Below are 19,887 nucleotides of genomic sequence, written 5' to 3'. Positions count from 1 at the left end.
TTTTTGCTTCTGTTTCAGTAGATTTACTAAAGTAGGGGTGAGGGTATGCTTTTGCTTTTGCAGGAGATGAACAAACCATGTGGACGCCCTCAAGATGTGTATGACCATTGAATGGGAGACTGGAGGGACACATGGATCCCAACCATGGACCGGATTTCCCCAATATAAGCCATGAAACAATTGAATCTGAATGTGAAGATGGAATGAGGACCGACTGGAGTCATGATGATTAATGGACCAATGCTTTCTGACTCAGCTCCTCTCTGCCTTGAATACAAGAAATGCTGATAGTTAGGCAGGAATATCATCACCCCTATACAGCACGAAGTTACAGAAGATGGACCTTCATCCTCCTGCAACGCCTCGGATTAAGGGTCCTCTTGTAAAAGGGAAAGGGGAGATTTATAGGAAGCATTCAAGCCAGAGCGACTCCAGTTTGGATAAGGGCTAAGAAAAATAAAGCTGGATCACCAACCATTAATTAAGGGCTACAAAAACCTGCAATCGCCTTGCTCAATTAAAAGAGGCCACCTTTTATGCTGGTAATGATAGCTAGTAATAACGATAGTAATAATGATACCTTCTTTTACAAAAACAGAAGGGGAGCATGTTGGGAAAAAGCTGAGTGTTGGGAGGGAAGCTGAGGCAGGGCTTGCATAATGTCCTCTGGAATGTGTCGACTTGCTGGCTCCTTCTGGCCTTCCTAGGCTCCTATTCCCATTATCTCAAGTAGCAGAACATATTCCATATAAATATTAAACCATCGCAGCTATAGATCATGTACCTGATCTTTTGATCTCCACATTCTCACCACCTATTTCTTTGATGGATTAGCAATAAACACCATGGGCTAAACAAGGCCTTCGCAGCCTCCACGATAGAGATGGCCCCTGGTGTCCCACTTTTTTCTCAATCTTTTTCTCAATCCTTTGACTCAGCCGAATTTTGTCACCCCCAAGATGTAGTGTTGGGTCTGATCACCCCAACATAAAGTTTGGCCTTTTTGTATGGGAGAGGAATGGAGGATACCAGGAAGAAGGTGACCCGTGGAAGTGACATTTGAGCTAGTATCTGAAGAATAGGTGACAGAAGGAAAAAGAATGCTTTTCAGAGAACAGCGTGGATGTTGGTGCCTCAGTGAGATTGGAATGCTGGATTAAGCATTGTATATGAACAGGGAATGTTTCCTACTCTTTAAAGAGTTATGTATATGTTTTCCATGATTTTAGCTATTTCTCTACTTGTAATGTGTTTTAGTTGGTTAAAAATTATAGCACAGATGAAGCAAGAAAAGTACTTATGTAACTGAGAAACCAATGTTATATTTTTAACTATGAAAATAATTAAATGCCTTTCTCTTATTCTTTTCCTTCTTTTATTGATACTAAAAGGCAAAGATTTCTTGTAGATAACCTGAGCTTTTGAATGGTTTTCAGATGAGATGTACACCTACATGTTAAGAGTGTTGAAGTTTGTGTTTGATCTAGGGATGCTTTATCTATTTGACCTGTAAGCATAGGATTCATGAGAAGAGACTTTGGGTAGGAACCAAGCTAGGACTGTCACCATGGCTTAAGCACATCATAACATTTCTGATGCTACTTAGAAGGATTAAAACTCCTTTTGTAGCCAGATTTTTCAACTCATTTCATAATTGAAACCCCATAAAGAACATGAGTGGTCTTGTGATACCCTTCATGTCTTGGAGATGCATCAATATTTTGCTTCACCAGTAATCTGTGAAAATAAAGTTTATTTAGTAAACAGAAGTTGCTGTTTACCTACTGTATGCTACGCTCTTCACTAGATATGTCAGTGCCCAAGAAAAAGATTTTACTCCTTTCCCAAACAGTGAAACTTATTTCCACAGAGTATGTGTCTAGTCAGCATTTAAATACTACTGATGACAGACTTACTCCCTACTCCTCGGTAGTTCTTGGGTTTCTACTATATTCACTTTTTTTCATAGCAAAGTATTTTTGAAACAAAATAGACAGTGATGTGTTTTCTGCTGAGTTGGTGCACACTGGAAACTGTAATGCAGCATGCTGTTCTGTGCTTTATGCAACTCAGGGAGACAGTGTGCAGTCTGACCCCCAGAGAGTTCCATCAGGGCATGCTTTGACTGCTCAATGAGTGGCCGTCTCCTACTTTGAGATTTCTGCTCCTGAGAAAAAAATATCTGTCTTACTTGGCTGCACAGTCATCTTCTGAGTTGGACCACCATCTTCTAAGACAATCATACATGAAAATCTTATTGGGATGCTCATTTTGTGTAACTCCTGTCTCTGATGTCATCCATATGGGTCACCAAAATCTCAGGTGAACCACACTTCTCCAAAGATGGTTCTCTTGTACAGTATCAATTCTGACAGATGTAACCTGAACATCTCTTTGGGCTCCAGGTAGCACTTGTTTCTCTGTTTTGGGGAGATCATAATTTTTCATCTCTTGCATGGAAGCATAGATATTTCTGTATCACCACACCATAAATATCATTAGGACAGACACCACACTTTATTCCATTGTTGTATGGCATAAGATAAACTGAATAGAAAGAAATAAAACTTTAAAAAGCCCTCCCTACTCTTCACTTTTTAAAATTGAAATAGCTTGGTGGGGGGTGCAAGCAAGATGGCCAAATAGGGACAGCTCCAGCCTCCAGCTCCCAGTGCGAGCGACACAGAAGACGGGTGATTTCTGCATTTTCAACTGAGGTACCGGGTTCATCTCACTAGGGAGCGCCAGACAATCGGTGCTGGTCAGCTGCTGCAGCCCAACCAGCCAGAGCTGAAGCAGGACGAGGCATCGCCTCACCTGGGAAGCGCAAGGGGGAAGGGAATCCCTTTAGAAACTCAGACACACAACACCTGGAAAATCAGGTAACTCCCACCCTAATACTGCGCTTTACCAAGGGTCTTAGCAAACCACACAGTGGGAGATTACATCCCACATGTGGCCGGGAGGGTCCCACGCCCACAGAGCCTCCCTCATTGCTAGCACAGCAGTCTGAGATCTAACTGCAAGCCAGCAGTGAGGCTGGAGGAGGGGTGCCCGCCATTGCTGAGACTTAAGTAGGTAAACAAAGCCTCCAGGAAGAAATTCAAAAAATAAGAGCGCATCTCCTCCTCCAAAGGAACGCAGCTCATTGCCAGCAACGGATCAAAGCTGGACGGAGAATGACTTTGACGAGATGAGAGAAGAAGACTTCAGTCCATCAAACTTCTCAGAGCTAAAGGAGGAATTACATACCCAGCGCAAAGAAACTAAAAAGCTTGAAAAAAGACTGGAAGAATTGATAACCAGAATAATTAATGCAGAGAACGCCACAAACGAATGGACAGAGATGAAAACCATGACACGAGAAATACATGACAAATGCACAAGCTTCAGTAAACGACTCGATCAACTGGAAGAAAGAGTATCAGCGATTGAGGATCAAATGAATGAAATGAAGCGAGACGAGAAATCTAAAGAAAAAAGAAGAAAAAGAAATGAACAAAGCCTGCAAGAAGTATGGGATTCTGTAAAAAGACCAAATCTACGTCTGATTGGGGTGCCTGAAAGTGAGGGGGAAAATGGAACCAAGTTGGAAAACACTCTTCAGGATATCATCCAGGAGAACTTCCCCAACCTAGTAGGGCAGGCCAATATTCAAATTCAGGAAATACGGAGAACGCCACAAAGATACTCCTTGAGAAGAGCAACTCCGAGACACATAATTGCCAGATTCACCAAAGTTGAAATGAAGGAAACAATCTTAAGGGCAGCCAGAGAGAAAGGTCGGGTTACCCACAAAAGGAAGCCCATCAGACTAACAGCAGATCTCTCGGCAGAAACTCTACAAGCCAGAAGAGAGTGGGGGCCAATATTCAACATTCTTAAAGAAAAGAATTTTAAACCCAGAATTTCATATCCAGCCAAACTAAGTTTCATAAGTGAAGGAGAAATAAAATCCTTTACAGATAAGCAAATGCTTAGAGATTTTGTCACCACCAGGCCTGCCTTACAAGAGACCCTGAAGGAAGCACTAAACATGGAAAGGAACAACCGGTACCAGCCATTGCAAAAACATGCCAAAATGTAAAGACCATTGAGGCTAGGAAGAAACTGCATCAACTAACGAGCAAAATAACAAAATAACCAGTTAATATCATAATGGCAGGATCAAGTACACACATAACAATATTAACCTTAAATGTAAATGGACTAAATGCTCCAATTAAAAGAGACAGACTGACAAACTAGATAAAGAGTCAAGACCCATCAGTCTGCTGTATTCAGGAGACCCATCTCATATGCAGAGACATATATAGGCTCAAAATAAAGGGATGGAGGAAGATCTACCAAGCAAATGGAGAACAAAAAAAAGCAGGGGTTGCAATCCTAGTCTCTGATAAAACAGACTTTAAACCATCAAAGATCAAAAGAGACAAAAAAGGCCATTACATAATGGTAAAGGGATCAATTCAACAGGAAGAGCTAACTATCCTAAATATCTATGCACCCAATACAGGAGCACCCAGATTCATAAAGCAAGTCCTTAGAGACTTAGAAAGAGACTTAGACTCCCATACAATAATAATGGGAGACTTCAACACTCCACTGTCAACATTAGACAGATCAACGAGACAGAAAGTTAACAAGGATATCCAGGAATTGAACTCATCTCTGCACCAAGCGGACCTAATAGACATATACAGAACTCTTCACCCCAAATCAACAGAATATACATTCTTCTCAGCACCACATCGCACTTATTCCAAAATTGACCACATAATTGGAAGTAAAGCACTCCTCAGCAAATGTACAAGAACACAAATTATAACAAACAGTCTCTCAGACCACAGTGCAATCAAACTAGAACTCAGGACTAAGAAACTCAAGCAAAACCGCTCAACTACATGGAAACTGAATAACCTGCTCCTGAATGACTACTGGGTACACAATGAAATGAAGGCAGAAATAAAGATGTTCTTTGAAACCAATGAGAAAAAGATACAACATACCAGAATCTCTAGGACACATTTAAAGCAGTGTGTAGAGGGAAATTTATAGCACTAAATGCCCACAAGAGAAAGCAGGAAAGATCTACAATTGACACTCTAACATCACAATTAAAAGAACTAGGGAAGCAAGAGCAAACACATTCAAAAGCTAGCAGAAAGCAATAAGTAACTAAGATCAGAGCAGAACTGAAGGAGATAGAGACACAAAAAACCCTCCAAAAAATCAATGGATCCAGGAGTTGGTTTTTTGAAAAGATCAACAAAATTGATAGACCGCTAGCAAGACTAATAAAGAAGAAAAGAGAGAAGAATCAAATAGACGCAATAAAAAATGATAAAGGGGATATCACCACCGACCCCACAGAAATACAAACTACCATCAGAGAATACTATAAACACCTCTACGCAAATAAACTAGAAAATCTAGAAGAAATGGATAATTTCCTGGACACTTACACTCTCCCAAGACTAAACCAGGAAGAAGCTGAATCCCTGAATAGACCAATAGCAGGTTCTGAAATTGAGGCAATAATTAATAGCTTACCAACCAAAAAAGTTCAGGACCAGATGGATTCAAAGCTGAATTCTACCAGAGGTACAAGGAGGAGCTGGTACCATTCCTTCTGAAACGATTCCAGTCAATAGAAAAAGAGGGAATCCTCCCTAACTCATTTTATGAGGCCAACATCATCCTGATACCAAAGCCTGGCAGAGACACAACTAAAGAAGAGAATTTTAGACCAATATCCCTGATGAACATCGATGCAAAAATCCTCAATAAAATACTGCCAAACCAGATCCAGCAGCACATCAAAAAGCTTATCCACCATGATCAAGTGGGCTTCATCCCTGGGATGCAAGGGTGGTTCAACATACGCAAATCAATAAATGTAATCCAGCATATAAACAGAACCAAAGACAAAAACCACATGATTATCTCAATAGATGCAGAAAAGGCCTTTGACAAAATTCAACAGTCCTTCATGCTAAAAACGCTCAATAAATTCGGTATTGATGGAACATACCCCAAAATAATAAGAGCTATTTATGACAAACCCATAGCCAATATCATACTGAATGGGCAAAAACTGGAAAAATTCCCTTTGAAAACTGGCACAAGACAGGGATGCCCTCTCTCACCACTCCTATTCAACATAGTGTTGGAAGTTCTGGCTAGGGCAATCAGGAAAGAGAAAGAAATCAAGGGTATTTAGTTAGGAAAAGAAGAAGTCAAATTGTCCCTGTTTGCAGATGACATGATTGTATATTTAGAAAACCCCATCGTCTCAGCCCAAAATCTCCTTAAGCTGATAAGAAACTTCAGCAAAGTCTCAGGATACAAAATTAATGTGCAAAAATCACAAGCATTCTTGTACACCAGTAACAGACAAACAGAGAGCCAAATCATGAATGAACTTCCATTCACAATTGCTTCAAAGAGAATAAAATACCTAGGAATCCAACTTACAAGGGATGTAAAGGACCTCTTCAAGGAGAACTACAAACCACTGCTCAGTGAAATAAAAGACGACATAAACAAATGGAAGAACATACCATGCTCATGGATAGGAAGAATCAATATCATGAAAATGGCCATACTGCCCAAGGTTATTTATAGATTCAATGCCATCCCCATCAAGCTACCAATGAGTTTCTTCACAGAATTGGAAAAAAACAGCTTTAAAGTTCGTCTCTCAAAAAAGAGCCTGCATTGCCAAGACAATCCTAAGTCAAAAGAACAAAGCTGGAGGCATCACGCTACCTGACTTCAAACTATACTACAAGGCTACAGTAACCAAAACAGCATGATACTGGTACCAAAACAGAGATATAGACCAATGGAACAGAACAGAGCCCTCAGAAATAATACCACACATCTACAGCCAAAGGATCTTTGATAAACCTGAGAAAAACAAGAAATGGGGAAAGGATTCCCTATTTAATAAATGGTGCTGGGATAATTGGCTAGCCATAAATAGAAAGCTGAAACTGGATCCTTTCCTTACTCCTTATTCGAAAATTAATTCAAGATGGATTAGAGACTTAAATGTTAGACCTAATACCATAAAAATCCTAGAAGAAAACCTAGGTAATACCATTCAGGACATAGGCATGGGCAAGGACTTCATGTCTAAAACAGCAAAAGCAATGGCAACAAAAGCAAAAATTGACAAATGGGATCTAATTAAACTAAAGAGCTTCTGCACAGCAAAAGAAACTACCCTCAGAGTGAACAGGCAACCTACACAATGGGAGAAAATTTTTGCAATCTACTCACCAGACAAAGGGCTAATATCTAGAACCTACAAAGAACTCCAACAAATTTACAAGAAAAAAACAAAAAACCCCATCCAAAAGTGGGCAAAGGATATGAATAGACATTTCTCAAAAGAGGACACTCATACAGCCACCAGACACATGAAAAAATGCTCATCATCACTGGCCATCAGAGAAATGCAAATCAAAACCACAATGAGATACCATCTCACACCAGTTAGAATGGCAATCATTCAAAAGTCAGGAAACAACAGGTGCTGGAGAGGATGTGGAGAAATAGGAACACTTTTACACTGTTGGTGGGATTGTAAACTAGTTCAACCATTATGGAAAACAGTATGGCAATTCCTCAAGGATCTAGAACTAGAAATACCATATGACCCAGCCATCCCATTACTGGGTATATACCCAAAGGATTCTAAATCATGCTGCTATAAAGACACATGCACACATAGGTTTATTGCGGCACTATTCACAATAGCAAAGACTTGGAATCAACCCAAATGTCCATCAGTGACAGACTGGATTAAGAAAATGTGGCACATATACACCATGGAATACTATGCAGCCATAAAAAAGGATGAGTTTGTGTCCTTTGTAGGGACATGGATGCAAATGGAAACCATCATTCTCAGCAAACTATCACAAGAACAGAAAACCAAACACCGCATGTTCTCACTCATAGGTGTGACCTGAACAATGAAATCACCTGGACTCGGGAAGGGGAACATCACACACCGGGGCCTATCATGGGGAGGGGGGAGCAGGGAGGGATTGCATTGGGAGTTATACCTGATGTAAATGACGAGTTGATGGGTGCTGACGAGTTGATGGGTGCAGCACACCAACACGGCACAAGTATACATATGTAACAAACCAGCACGTTATGCACATGTACCCTAGAACTTAAAGTATAATTAAAAAAAAAAAAAAAAACCTTAAAAAAAAAAAACAAATATAAGAAGCACAAAGAACAGCTGGGAAATTAATAGCAAAAAGATCTTCATCTTAGCACATTGTGATCAGGTTATCCAAAGTTAAGACAAAAAAATCTTAAGAGCTGTGAGAGAGAACCAGGTAACCTATAAAAGAAAACCTATCAGATTAACAGCAGATTTCTCAGCAGAAACCTTATAAGTTAGAAGGGATTGGAGCCCCAACTACAGCCTCCTCAAACAAAACAATTATCAGTCAAGAATTTTCCATGCCATGAAACTAAGCATCATATATAAGGAAAGATACAGTCATTTTCAGACAAACAAATATTGAGATAATTCACCATTACCAAGCCCCTAATAGAAAATCTGCTAAGAGAAACTCTAGTTCATAAAACAAATCCTGGAAACATATCCAAACAGAATCTCTTTACAGCATAAATCAAACAGGATTTATAAAACAGAAATACAAGATAAAAAAACAAAAGTGACAAACAAAAAAAAGGCCAGGTGCAGTGGTCCACACCTATAATCTCAGCACTTTTGGGGGCTATGGCGGGCGGATCACAAGGTCAGGAGTTCAGGACCAGCCTGGCCAATATGGTGAACCCCGTCTCTACTAAGTACAAAAAAATTAGCCGTGCGTGGTTGGGGGCACCTCTACTCCCAGCTACTTGGGAGCCTGACGCAGGAGAATCGCTTGAACCTGGGAGGCGGAGGTTGCAGTGAACCAAGATGGCGCCACTGCACTCCTGCCTGGGTGACAGAGTGAGATTCCATTTCCACAAAACAAAACACCAAAGTACGCAGGCAACAAAGAGCATAATGAACGCAGTGGTACCTCACATTTCAATACTAACATTGAATGTAAATGGCCTAAATGCTCCACTTAAAACAGAACTGCAGAATGGATAAGAACTAACCAACCAACTATCTGCTATCTTCAGGAGACTCACCTAGCACATAAGGACTCACATAAACTTAGAGGGGTGGAAAAAGGCGCTTCATGCAAATGGACACCAAAAACAAGCAGGGGTAGCTATTCTTATATAAGACAAAACAAACTTTAAAGTAACAGTGGCTAAAAGAGACAAACAGGGGCATTAAATAATGGTAAATGGCTGGTCCAACAGGAAAACATCACAACCCTAAACATATATCCACCTAATACTGGAGGGCCCAAATTTATAAAACAATTGGTAACAGACCTAAGAAATGAGATAGACAGCAACAACGTTAATAGTGGGGAACTTCAACTCCACTGACAGCACTAGACAGGCCATCAAGACAGAAAGTCAACCAAGAAAGAGTGGATTTAAACTATACCCTGGAAAAAAAATGGACTTAACATACACAAAACATTTCATTCAACAACTACAGAACACAATTCTACTTAACAGTGTATGGAACTTTCTCCAAGACAGACCATATGATAGGTTATAAAATAAGCCTCAACCATTTAAGAAAATTGAAATTATATCCAAGCACTCTCAGACCACAGTAGAATAAAACTGGAAATCAACTCCCAAAGGAAATTTCAAAACCACGTAAATATACGGAAATTAAATAACCTGCTCTTGAATAAGCACTGGGGCAAAAACCAAATCAATATGAAAATTAAGAAATTCTTCAAACAGAATGACAATAATGACACAACCTATCAAAACCTCTGGGACACAGCTAAGGTGGTGCTAAGAGGAAAGTTCATAGCCCTAAATGCTTACATCTAAAAGTCTGAAAGAGCACAAACAGACAATCTTAGGTCACACCACAAGAAACTAGAGAAACAAGAAAAAACCAAACCCAAACCCAGAAGAAAAAACAGAAAATAACCAAGATCAGAGCAGAACTAAATGAAATTGAAACAAAAAAATACAAAAGATAAATGAAACAAAAAGCTGCTTCTTTGAAAATATAAATAAAATTGATAGACCATTAGCAAGATTAACCAAGAAAAGAGAGAAAATCCAAATAACCTCACTGAGAAATGAAACAGGAGATAACTGACACCACTGAAATACAAAAAATCATTCAAGACTACTATGAACACCTCTACACACATAAATTAGAAAACCTAGAAGAGAAGAATAAATTCTTGTAAAAATACAACCCTCTTAACTTAAATCAGGAAGAACTAGATACCCTGAACAGACCAATAACAAGCAGTGAGATTAAAATAGTAATTTAAAAAATTAGCAATAAAAAGTCCAGGACCAGACAGATTCAAAGCAGAATTCTACCAGACATTCAAAGAATTGGTACCAATCTTCTTGACACTATTCCACCAGATAGAGAAATAAGGAACCCTCCCTAATTCATTCTATTAAGTCAGCATCACCCTGGTACCAAAATCAGGAAAAGACACAACTACGAAAGAAAACTGCAGGCCAATATCCTTGATAAACATTGATGCTAAAATCCTTAAAAAAATACTAGCTAACCGAATCCAACAACATGTCAAAAAGATAATGCACCATGACAAAGTGGGTTTCATAGCAGGAATGCAGGGATGGTCTGACACACACAAGTCAACAAATGTGATACACCACAAAAATAGAATTGAAAACAAAAATAGCATGATCATCTCAATAGACACAGAAAAAGCATTCGACAAAATCCAGCATCTCTTTGTAAGTAAAACTCTCAGCTTGGTCTGGCGCACGGTGGCTCACGCCTGTAACCCCAGCACTTTGGGAGGCAGAGGCAGGCAGATCACCTGACATCAGGAGTTCAAGACCAGCCTGACCAATATGATGAAACCTCGTCTCTACTACAAGTACAAAAATTAGCCGGGCATGGTGACATGTGCCTGTAATCTCAGCTACTTGGGAGGCTGAGACAGAAGAATCGTTTGAACCCAGGAGGCAGAGGTTGTGGTGAGCCGAGATCATGCCATTGCCCTCCAGCCTGGGCAACAAGAGTAAAACTCTGTCAAAACAAACAAACAAAACCTCTCAGGAAAGTTGGCATACAAAGAATAGCTTAAGGTAATAAAAGCTATCTACAACAAACCCACAGCCAACATAATACTGAATGAGGAAAAGTTGAAAGTATTCTCTCTGAGAATGGAAACAAGACTAGGATGCCCACTCTCACCAACATAGTCCTGGACATCCTCCAGAGTTACCCAGAAAAAGAAATAAAGGGCATCCAAGTCAGTAAACAGGAAGTCAAGCTGTCCCTGGTTGCTGATGATATGAATATTTACCTCGAAAAGCCTAAGGACTCCTCCAGAGGCTCCTACAACTGATAAAAGAATTCAGCAAAGTTTCTGGATACAAGATTAATGTACACAAATCAGTAGCTCTTTTATTCTTTTATTCACTAACAGAAACCAAATGGAGAATTAAATCAAGAACTCCCCTTTTACAATAGCTGAAAAAAAAGAAAAAGAAAAACTTAGGCGTATACCTAATGAAGGAGTCAAAAGACCTCTAAAAGGAAAACTACAAAACACTACTGAAAGAAATCATAGATGACATCAACAAATGGAAACACATTCCATGCTCAAGGATGGGTAGAATCAATATTGTGAAAATGATCATACTGCCAAAAGCAATCTACGAATTCAGCACAACTCCCATCAAAATACTACCATCATTCTTCACAGTTAGAAAAAACAATTCTAAAATTCATATGGAACCAAAAAAGGGCCCACAGAGCCAAAGAAAAACTAAGCAAAAAACAAATCTGGAGGCACCACACTACCTGATTTCAAACTATACTACAAAATCATAGTGTCCAAAACAGCATGGTATAAAAATAGACACACACACCAATGGAACAGAGAATCCAGAAATAAACTGAAATAATTACAGCCAAGCAATCTTCAAAAAAGTAAAAATACATAAAGTGGGGAAAAGACACCCATTTCAACAAATGGTGTTGGGATAATTGGCTAGCCACATGTAGGAGAATAAAACCGGATCCTCATCTCTCACCTTACTAAAAAAAAAAAAAAAAAAAAAAAAAAAAATCAACACAAGATGGATTAAGGACTTAAACGTAAGACCTGAAACTATAAAAATTCTGGAAGATAACAATGGAAAAACCCTTCTAGACATTGGCTAGGCAAAAATTTCATGACCAAAAACCCAAAAGCAAATGCAGTATAAACAAAGATAAATAGCTGGGACTTAATTAAATAGAGAGTTTTTGCATGGCAAAAGGAACAGTAAACAGACAACTCACAGAGTGGGAGAAAATCTTCACAATCTATACATCTGACAAAGGACTAATATACAGAATCTACAAGGAACTCAAACAAATCAGTAAGAAAAAAAAAAAATCAAAAACTGTGCTAAAGATAATTCTCAAAAGAAGATATACAAATGGACAACAAACATATGAAAAAATGCTCAACATCACTATTGATCAGGAAAATGAAAATCAAAACCACAATGCAAAACCACCTTATTCCTGCAAGAATAGTCATAATCAAAAGATCAAAAGACTGTAGATGTTGGCGTGGATGCGGTGATTAGGGAACACTTTGTAAAAAGTAAAGTAGAGGTTCCTCTTCAAAGTTTTTTCCCCCCATCTAATTAGGAATAAATGGTAACTTTTCTTAGAAGCAAAATTTATTCAAAGACCTGTACTCCTAAATATTTGCCCTGGTATGCTTATAGTGGTCCACGCAAGCATTAGGTCATAGCCCGTTCCTCTTCCTTATTTAAAAGTGGTTTTACCTTTCTCAGCATTCCACAAGTTACTCACTCCTTTCTTTGTTCTCCTTTACCTTTGCCTCTTTTAAAAAGTTCTAAGTTGCTAGCTAATCAGGACAAATACAGAATGTGAGGTCCCATTCCAGCCAACGGAAACCGGACACAACAGTAGGGTGGAAGCGTCAGGTTATAAATGACCCTGTCTCCTTTGTTCATTGTACTTTCATGGCAAAACTGCTGGCGAGTGTGCACTTTCTGCAGGAAGTAAAAATGGCCTTATTAAACAAATTATGTTCAAGTGCTATTTCTTTATGGCACTAAGGAATAAACATTTCAAACAACTTCTACACTGCTGGTGGGAATGTAAACTAGTACAGCTGCAATGAAAAACAGTGTAGATATTCCTTAAAGAACTAAAAGTAGAACTACCATTTGATCCAGCAATCCCACTACTGGGTATCTATCCAGAGAAAAACTAGTCATTATTTGAAAAATACACTTGCACATGCATGTTTCTAGCAGCACAATTCGCAACTAAAAAAATCACAGAACCAACTGAAATGCCCAGCAATCAATGAGTGGATACACACACACACACACACACACACACACACACACACACACACACCCCGGACTACTACTCAGCCACAAAAAGGAATGAATTAACAGCATTTGCAATGACCTGGATGAGACTGGAGACTGTAATTCTAAGTGAAGTAACTCAGGAATAGAAAACCAAACATCATATGTTCTCACTGATATGTGGGAGATAAGCTATGAGGACACAAAAGCATAAGAATTATACAATGAACTTTGGGGACTTTGGGGAAAGAGTGGCGGGGGGAGATAAAAGACAACTTATATGGTGGAGTGTATCCTGCTCAGATGATGATTGCACCAGGATCTCACAGGTCACCACTTAAGAACTTATTCATCTAACCAAATACCACATGTACCCCAATAACTTAAGGAACAGCAAAATTAAAAATATATATATTCTTATAATTACAGACCAGCTCACATAATACTTCTAAAACTATTACACAGGTCAGGCATACTGGCTCACGCCTGTAATCCCAGGACTTTCAGAGGCCAACGTGGGTGGATCACCTAAGGTCAGGAGTTGAAGACCAGCCTGACCAACATGGTGAAACCTCATCTCTACTAAAAATACAAAAATTAGCTGGGCATGGTGGCGGGCACCTGTAATCCCAGCTACTTGGGAGGCTGAGGCAGGAGAATTGCTTGAACGTAAAAGGCAGAGATTACAGTGAGCTGAGATCGCACCATTGAACTTCAGCCTTGGTGACAGAGCAAGACTCTGTCTCAAAAATAAATAGATAAACAAACAAGCAAACAAGTAACAAAAAAAAAAAGTTGTGGGTCTAGCACGAGTACCAGTCAAGTTAAAACATAGAATCTGCATGGGGAGATTCTGAATCATAAGCCCAAAGACTGTACAGTAATAAATTCAACACAAAGCAAATAGCATGAATTTGGTTTCAGCATTTTTGAAAATTTTTGTTTTCTAGTAAATTAGACACCTTATTAAAATAATTTATTTTGTTCCAATATTGCTTTTTGCTGCTAAAAACTTTCAAACCTGTACTCACACAAACATACTTACTCCATAATTTATTTACACCTAAGGTTTATCTTTAACAGATTTATATATATTTAATTTTATGTAAATCAATTCTAAGAGTCCATATGTGCTTGCGGGCAGAGGCCACATGTTCAAAGAAAAATATACTAAAATTTTTAAAAATATTCAGAACTCAGAAATGTATGGATTTTACATGTTTGTATATAATTTTTTATTATGACCATAAAAATGACCCTGTAGTCAATAACAATTGTAAATTTAAAAATAACTAAAACAGTAGAATTGAATTGCTTGTAGTAAAAAGAATAAATGCTAGAGGTAATGGATATCTCATTTCCTCTAATGTGATTATTATATAGAGTATGCCTGCATCAAAATATACCATAAATGGCATACATATATACACATATTATGTATCCACAAAAATTAAGAAAAATAAATTTAAATCTGAAAATAAGAATAAAAATTTAACCTATAGGAACAATATTCTTTAACTTATTGGCAATTTAAAGTCACTGGCAAAAAAGATTCCCAGAGATGACAGTCCATTATCTTACAAAAGTGTATTGTTATCATCTTTTACCTACACCCTTGAATAAAGTGGAATAGGTTAATGTTAGTGGCATGAGAACACTTCATTGAATTCACAATAGTATTTAACATGTTAAAAATGTTGAATTGAAAAGCTAAGTTCACACATAATTTATAATTTAAAAATATACTGCATATTATTCCATAGAAGTACAATTAATAAAATAACATATAACTTAATTTTAACTAAAATTAAGAATATTTTTCATTCATAGTGAACACCTACCTCATGCATCACTCAATATTATAAGTTAACCACAAAGAGCCTCTCTACTTAAATTTTCATCATGCATCTTACATTTTAATGTCCTTATCTTTTCATAGAAAAGATCATAAATAATGCCTAATAAAAATCTCATATATTTTATGCAGCAACAATTAGTCACATGCTTTCACATGTGAATACACTAGGAAAGATGAAACAGTATGAAGTAATTTAAGAGTTTAACACATTCACTTTTTAAAAAATGTATTTTTTTAAAAGTACTTTGAATGTAAAGTTATATACAAATAATGTTTACACAAATTTTAGTTTGTATTATTTTCTACTCAGCACTCTGATTTAGTGTAATGTCTAATGTTTGAGCACCCTAGATATTTCTACTGTGAATTGTTCCCTGATATACATATAGACTTAATTTTGGATTATCATTCATATTTAATGCATCTACAAAAATATATTTTAGATGAACACCTCAGTGGTTTATAATTTGTAGTTTTTGAAAAAATGTTTTTCCAAATTCATTACACTTGCAGGGTTTTCTTCAATATAAACTCCCTGATGTTCAACACAATTTTAACAACTGCCTGAGGGTTTTTCTCTAGTACAAAATGTGTACAATAAGATCTGTGATGCAAGTAAAGATATTACAATCCTCTTCATATTTGTAATGCTTTTACAAAATAAATATTCTTCTATACTTTAAAAACATATTTTCTGATCTTCTGAGAGTAGATTTTAATGCTTTTATTTAGTATGAACTCTATGATTTTGAGTAAGATGTGGGCAGGCATTAATGGCTTTTTTACTTTGCCTATATTTGTACATTTGTTCTGAAGTATAAATGCTTTCCTGTGCAATAAGGTGTGAGCATTGGTTCGAAGCCTGGCCACACTGTTCACACTGGTAGTTCTCCAGTATGAATTATCTTACCTACAATCAAGTGTGACAATCATTTAAAGGCTTTGTCACATTCTTCACATTTCTAGGATTTTTCAGCAGAATGATTTTCTTTAAAGTTTGAGGTATTGTCAAAAGCAACAGCACCTCTCTCAGGTTTGTAGTTTCTCTCCAGTATGAATAATCTTATATCTAATAAGAATTGAGGACTTTCATAGGCTTTGGCACATTATTCATACTTGCAATATTTCTCTCCAATATGAGTTATCCTATCTGTGGTGAGGTAGGGCTGGTTAACAGCTTTGCCACATTTTCCCCATTTATAGGGTTGCTCTCCAGTATGAATTCTCTTATGTTTAGTTAGGGTTGAGGACCAGAAAAAGGCTTTGCCACATTCTTCACATTTGTAGGGTTTTACTCCAGTATGAATTACCTTATGTTTAGTAAAAGTTGAAGACCGGCTAAAAGATTTGCCACATTCTTCACATTTGTAAGGTTTCTCTCCAGTATGAATTCTCTTATGGTTAGTAAGGATTGAAGACTGCTTAAAGGCTTTGCCACATTTCTCACATTGGTAGGGTTTCTCTTCAGTATGAATTATCTTATGTTTAGTAAGAGTCGAGGACCAGTTAAAGGCTTTGCCACATTCTTCACATTTGTAGGGTTTCTCTCCAGTATGAATTATCTTATGCGTAGTAAGGGTTGAGGATTGGCTAAAAGCTTTGCCACATTCTTCACATTTGTAGGGTTTCTCTCCAGTGTGCATCCTCTTATGTCTAGTTAGGGTTGAGGACCATATAAATGTCTTGCCACATTCTTCACATTTGTAGGGTTTCTCCCTAGTATGAATTCTCTTATGTTTAGTAAGGGTTGAGGACCAGATAAAAGCTTTGCCACATTCTTCACATTTGTAAGGTTTCTCTCCAGTATGAATTATCTTATGTGTAGTAAGATTTGAAGATCGATTAAAACCTTTGCCACATTCTTCACATTTGTAGAGTTTCTCTCCAACATGAATTATTTTATGTGTAGTAAGAGTTGAGAGTTGCTTAAAAGCTTTGCCACATTCTAAACATTTGTAGCGTTTCTCTCCTGTATGAATTATCTTATGTGTAGTAAGGGTTGAGGATTGGCTAAAAGCTTTGCCACATTCTTCACATTTGTAGGGTTTCTCTCCAGTGTGCATCCTCTTATGTCTAGTTAGGGTTGAGGACCATATAAATGCTTTGCCACATTCTTCACAGTTGTAGGGTTTCTTTCTAGTATGAATTCTCTTATGTTCAGTAAGGGTTGAGGACCAGATAAATGTTTTGCCACATTCTTCACACTTGTAAGGTTTCTCTCCAGTATGAATTATCTTATGTGTAGTAAGATTTGAGGGTCGATTAAAAGCTTCACCACATTCTTCACATTTGTAGAGTTTCTCTCCAGCATGAATTATTTCATGTGTAGTAAGGGTTGAGAGTTGCTTAGAAGCTTTGCCATACTCTTCACATTTGCAGGGTTTCTCTTCAGTATAAATTTTCCTATGATTAGTAAGGGTTGAGGACCAATTAAAGGTTTTTCCACATTCTTTACATTTGTAGGACATCTCTCTATGATAAATGCTTCTGTGTTGGGTTTTATGTGAAAGCATGCAAAATGGTTTGACACATTTTTTACCTTTGGAAGATTTCTTTTCAGTATGTCTTATCTTATGTCTGTTTGAATTTAAAAATTTAAATAAGACTTTCAAATATTTATCACTTTGAAATACTTTGCTCTGGGCAGTTGTGAAACACTGGTTATGTCCATTATAACCTTCTTTGTTCACCTTACACTCATCCACACTTTTATAGCCTTTTCTTAACTGTAAATTCTCAGGTCCGTATTTTTCATATCTTCTCAGTATTACTTTTTGAAAAGAATCATCCATGCCCTGCTCTGGCCAAAGGTCTTGAGCAAAACGAGGACATATACCTGAAAAAATAAATAAATAAATAAATTACTCCATTTACTAGAGTCAGATGAATATAGTTTTAAAATCTTACCTATAAAATTATACAAACTACATAAACAAGATGGCACTGCAAAATACCACAGGCCCTAATTCTTTCATAGACATAAATGTAACAAAAACATACAGACCAAAACACATCTGTGGAAAAGTTATATATGAGTCAAGTGTGTGCAGTGTCCCAGGTGAGCACAATGCAAAAGAAACACGTGGAAGAAAAAGAAAAGTCTGTTAAATTTACTCAACACATCTTTTTCTGGTTCCCACTATAACATAGTGCCTTTACAACGAAATTGCCAACTCTTGGTTTCTGTTTTAAAAGAAAGGTAAAATACTGGCACATTCATTGTCATTTCTGGCTTTTAGTGGTTTTTCCTGACACTGGTTTCTGTCTCTCATAACATAAAGTACTGAAAGAAATGGTGGTATATTTTGGAATGAGAGTTTGAGTCTGCTGAGACCAAAGAAAAACGTTACATACAGCAGCAGACAGACTGCAGTGCCACAGAAATGGAACAGGTGTAGCAAGTGATGACTGACTCTACGAAGTAACATGAGTAAACTCTCTTAACTAAAGAATAAACACAAAATTTCAGACAACACATATCCTAAGAACATGTTTAAGGAACTCTCATAATCAACAGGCAAGAAAATTGTTTTCAGAATATGCCAGGACAAAGCTACATTATAAAGATTTTGACAAGAAGCTTTTTTTAATGTCCAAATCTCAATCAAAGATTATAATATATACAAAATAGGACAATACAATACCACCAAAAATATATAATTTTCTGAAAGAAACCATAAAAAAGATGTATACATTAATTTTAATATTTGGTAATAAACTGATTAAAATAGGTACAGAGACAACTATGGAAAATTAGAAAAATGATGATGAGAATAAAAAATATTTAAGATATCAAAAAACAGAAATTGTGGAGATAAAATATACACCAAAAAACTGACAGATCCTGAAAGTAAAAAAAAAAAAAAAAAAAAAAAAAAGATGTAAAAATTAAAAAGTTCAACAAACAAACTAGAATAACAAAAAGACATTTATTACAAACACATACATAAGCACAATTTCAAAAGTCACAGACAAAAAGATTATCTTTGAAGCTGCAAGATAAAACTGATGTGCCAGGTCAGGCACAGTGGCTCACACCTGTAATCCAGGCACTTTGGGAGGCTGAGGTGGGCTGATCACCTGAGGTCAGGAGTTTGAGACCAACCTGACCAACATGGCAAAACTCCATCTCTACTAAAACTACAAAAATTAGCCAGGCATGGTGGTGTATGCCTGTAATCCCAGCTACTCAGGAAGCTGAGGCTGGAGAACCACCTGAACCCCTTAAGTGGAGATTGCAGTGAGCTCACGTCACACCACTACACTCCAGCCTGGCTGAGGGATACAGTGAGACTCTGTCTGCACAAAAAAAAAAAAAAAAAAAAAAAAAAGAAAAGAAAAGAAGTGATGTGCCATTTACAAACATACTCTTATGAGATAATCAGTGAACTGTTAACAGAAATTTTGCAGGCCATAAGGGAACTGTGTGATGTAGTCATGAAAAAAATTGTGAAAAAAAAAAATAGCTTCAATTAATTGAGAATAATACCATCAGTGAATCTGTCCTCCCAAATAAAAAAAGTAAACACCTTCCAAAGTAACCAAATTCTAAAAAAGTATAT

At 37.3% G+C, this 19,887-nt stretch overlaps 1 protein-coding gene and 1 long non-coding RNA gene across 14 annotated transcripts in view; one reads left to right on the top strand and one right to left on the bottom strand.

The window, feature by feature from the left end:
- LOC105494273 (uncharacterized) overlaps positions 1 to 19,887 on the top strand; it is a 49,261-nt gene that overhangs the window by 15,527 nt on the left and 13,847 nt on the right. The window lies entirely within an intron of this gene.
- The window catches only part of LOC105494280 (zinc finger protein 254), a 91,483-nt gene continuing 83,777 nt past the window's right edge, over positions 12,182 to 19,887 (bottom strand). For all 13 annotated transcript variants that reach the window (XM_071088052.1, XM_071088051.1, XM_071088053.1 and 10 more), the window contains one exon: positions 12,182 to 18,161. In XM_071088052.1, coding sequence (XP_070944153.1) covers positions 16,432 to 18,161 — 1,730 coding nt within the window. In that variant the 3' untranslated portion in view covers positions 12,182 to 16,431. The remainder of the gene's footprint in view (positions 18,162 to 19,887) is intronic.

Source organism: Macaca nemestrina, chromosome 20, assembly GCF_043159975.1.
Source record: "Macaca nemestrina isolate mMacNem1 chromosome 20, mMacNem.hap1, whole genome shotgun sequence".
Lineage (NCBI taxonomy): Eukaryota > Metazoa > Chordata > Mammalia > Primates > Cercopithecidae > Macaca > Macaca nemestrina.
Note: the sequence above shows the minus strand (reverse complement) of the source record. Positions and strands in the feature narration are given on the sequence as shown.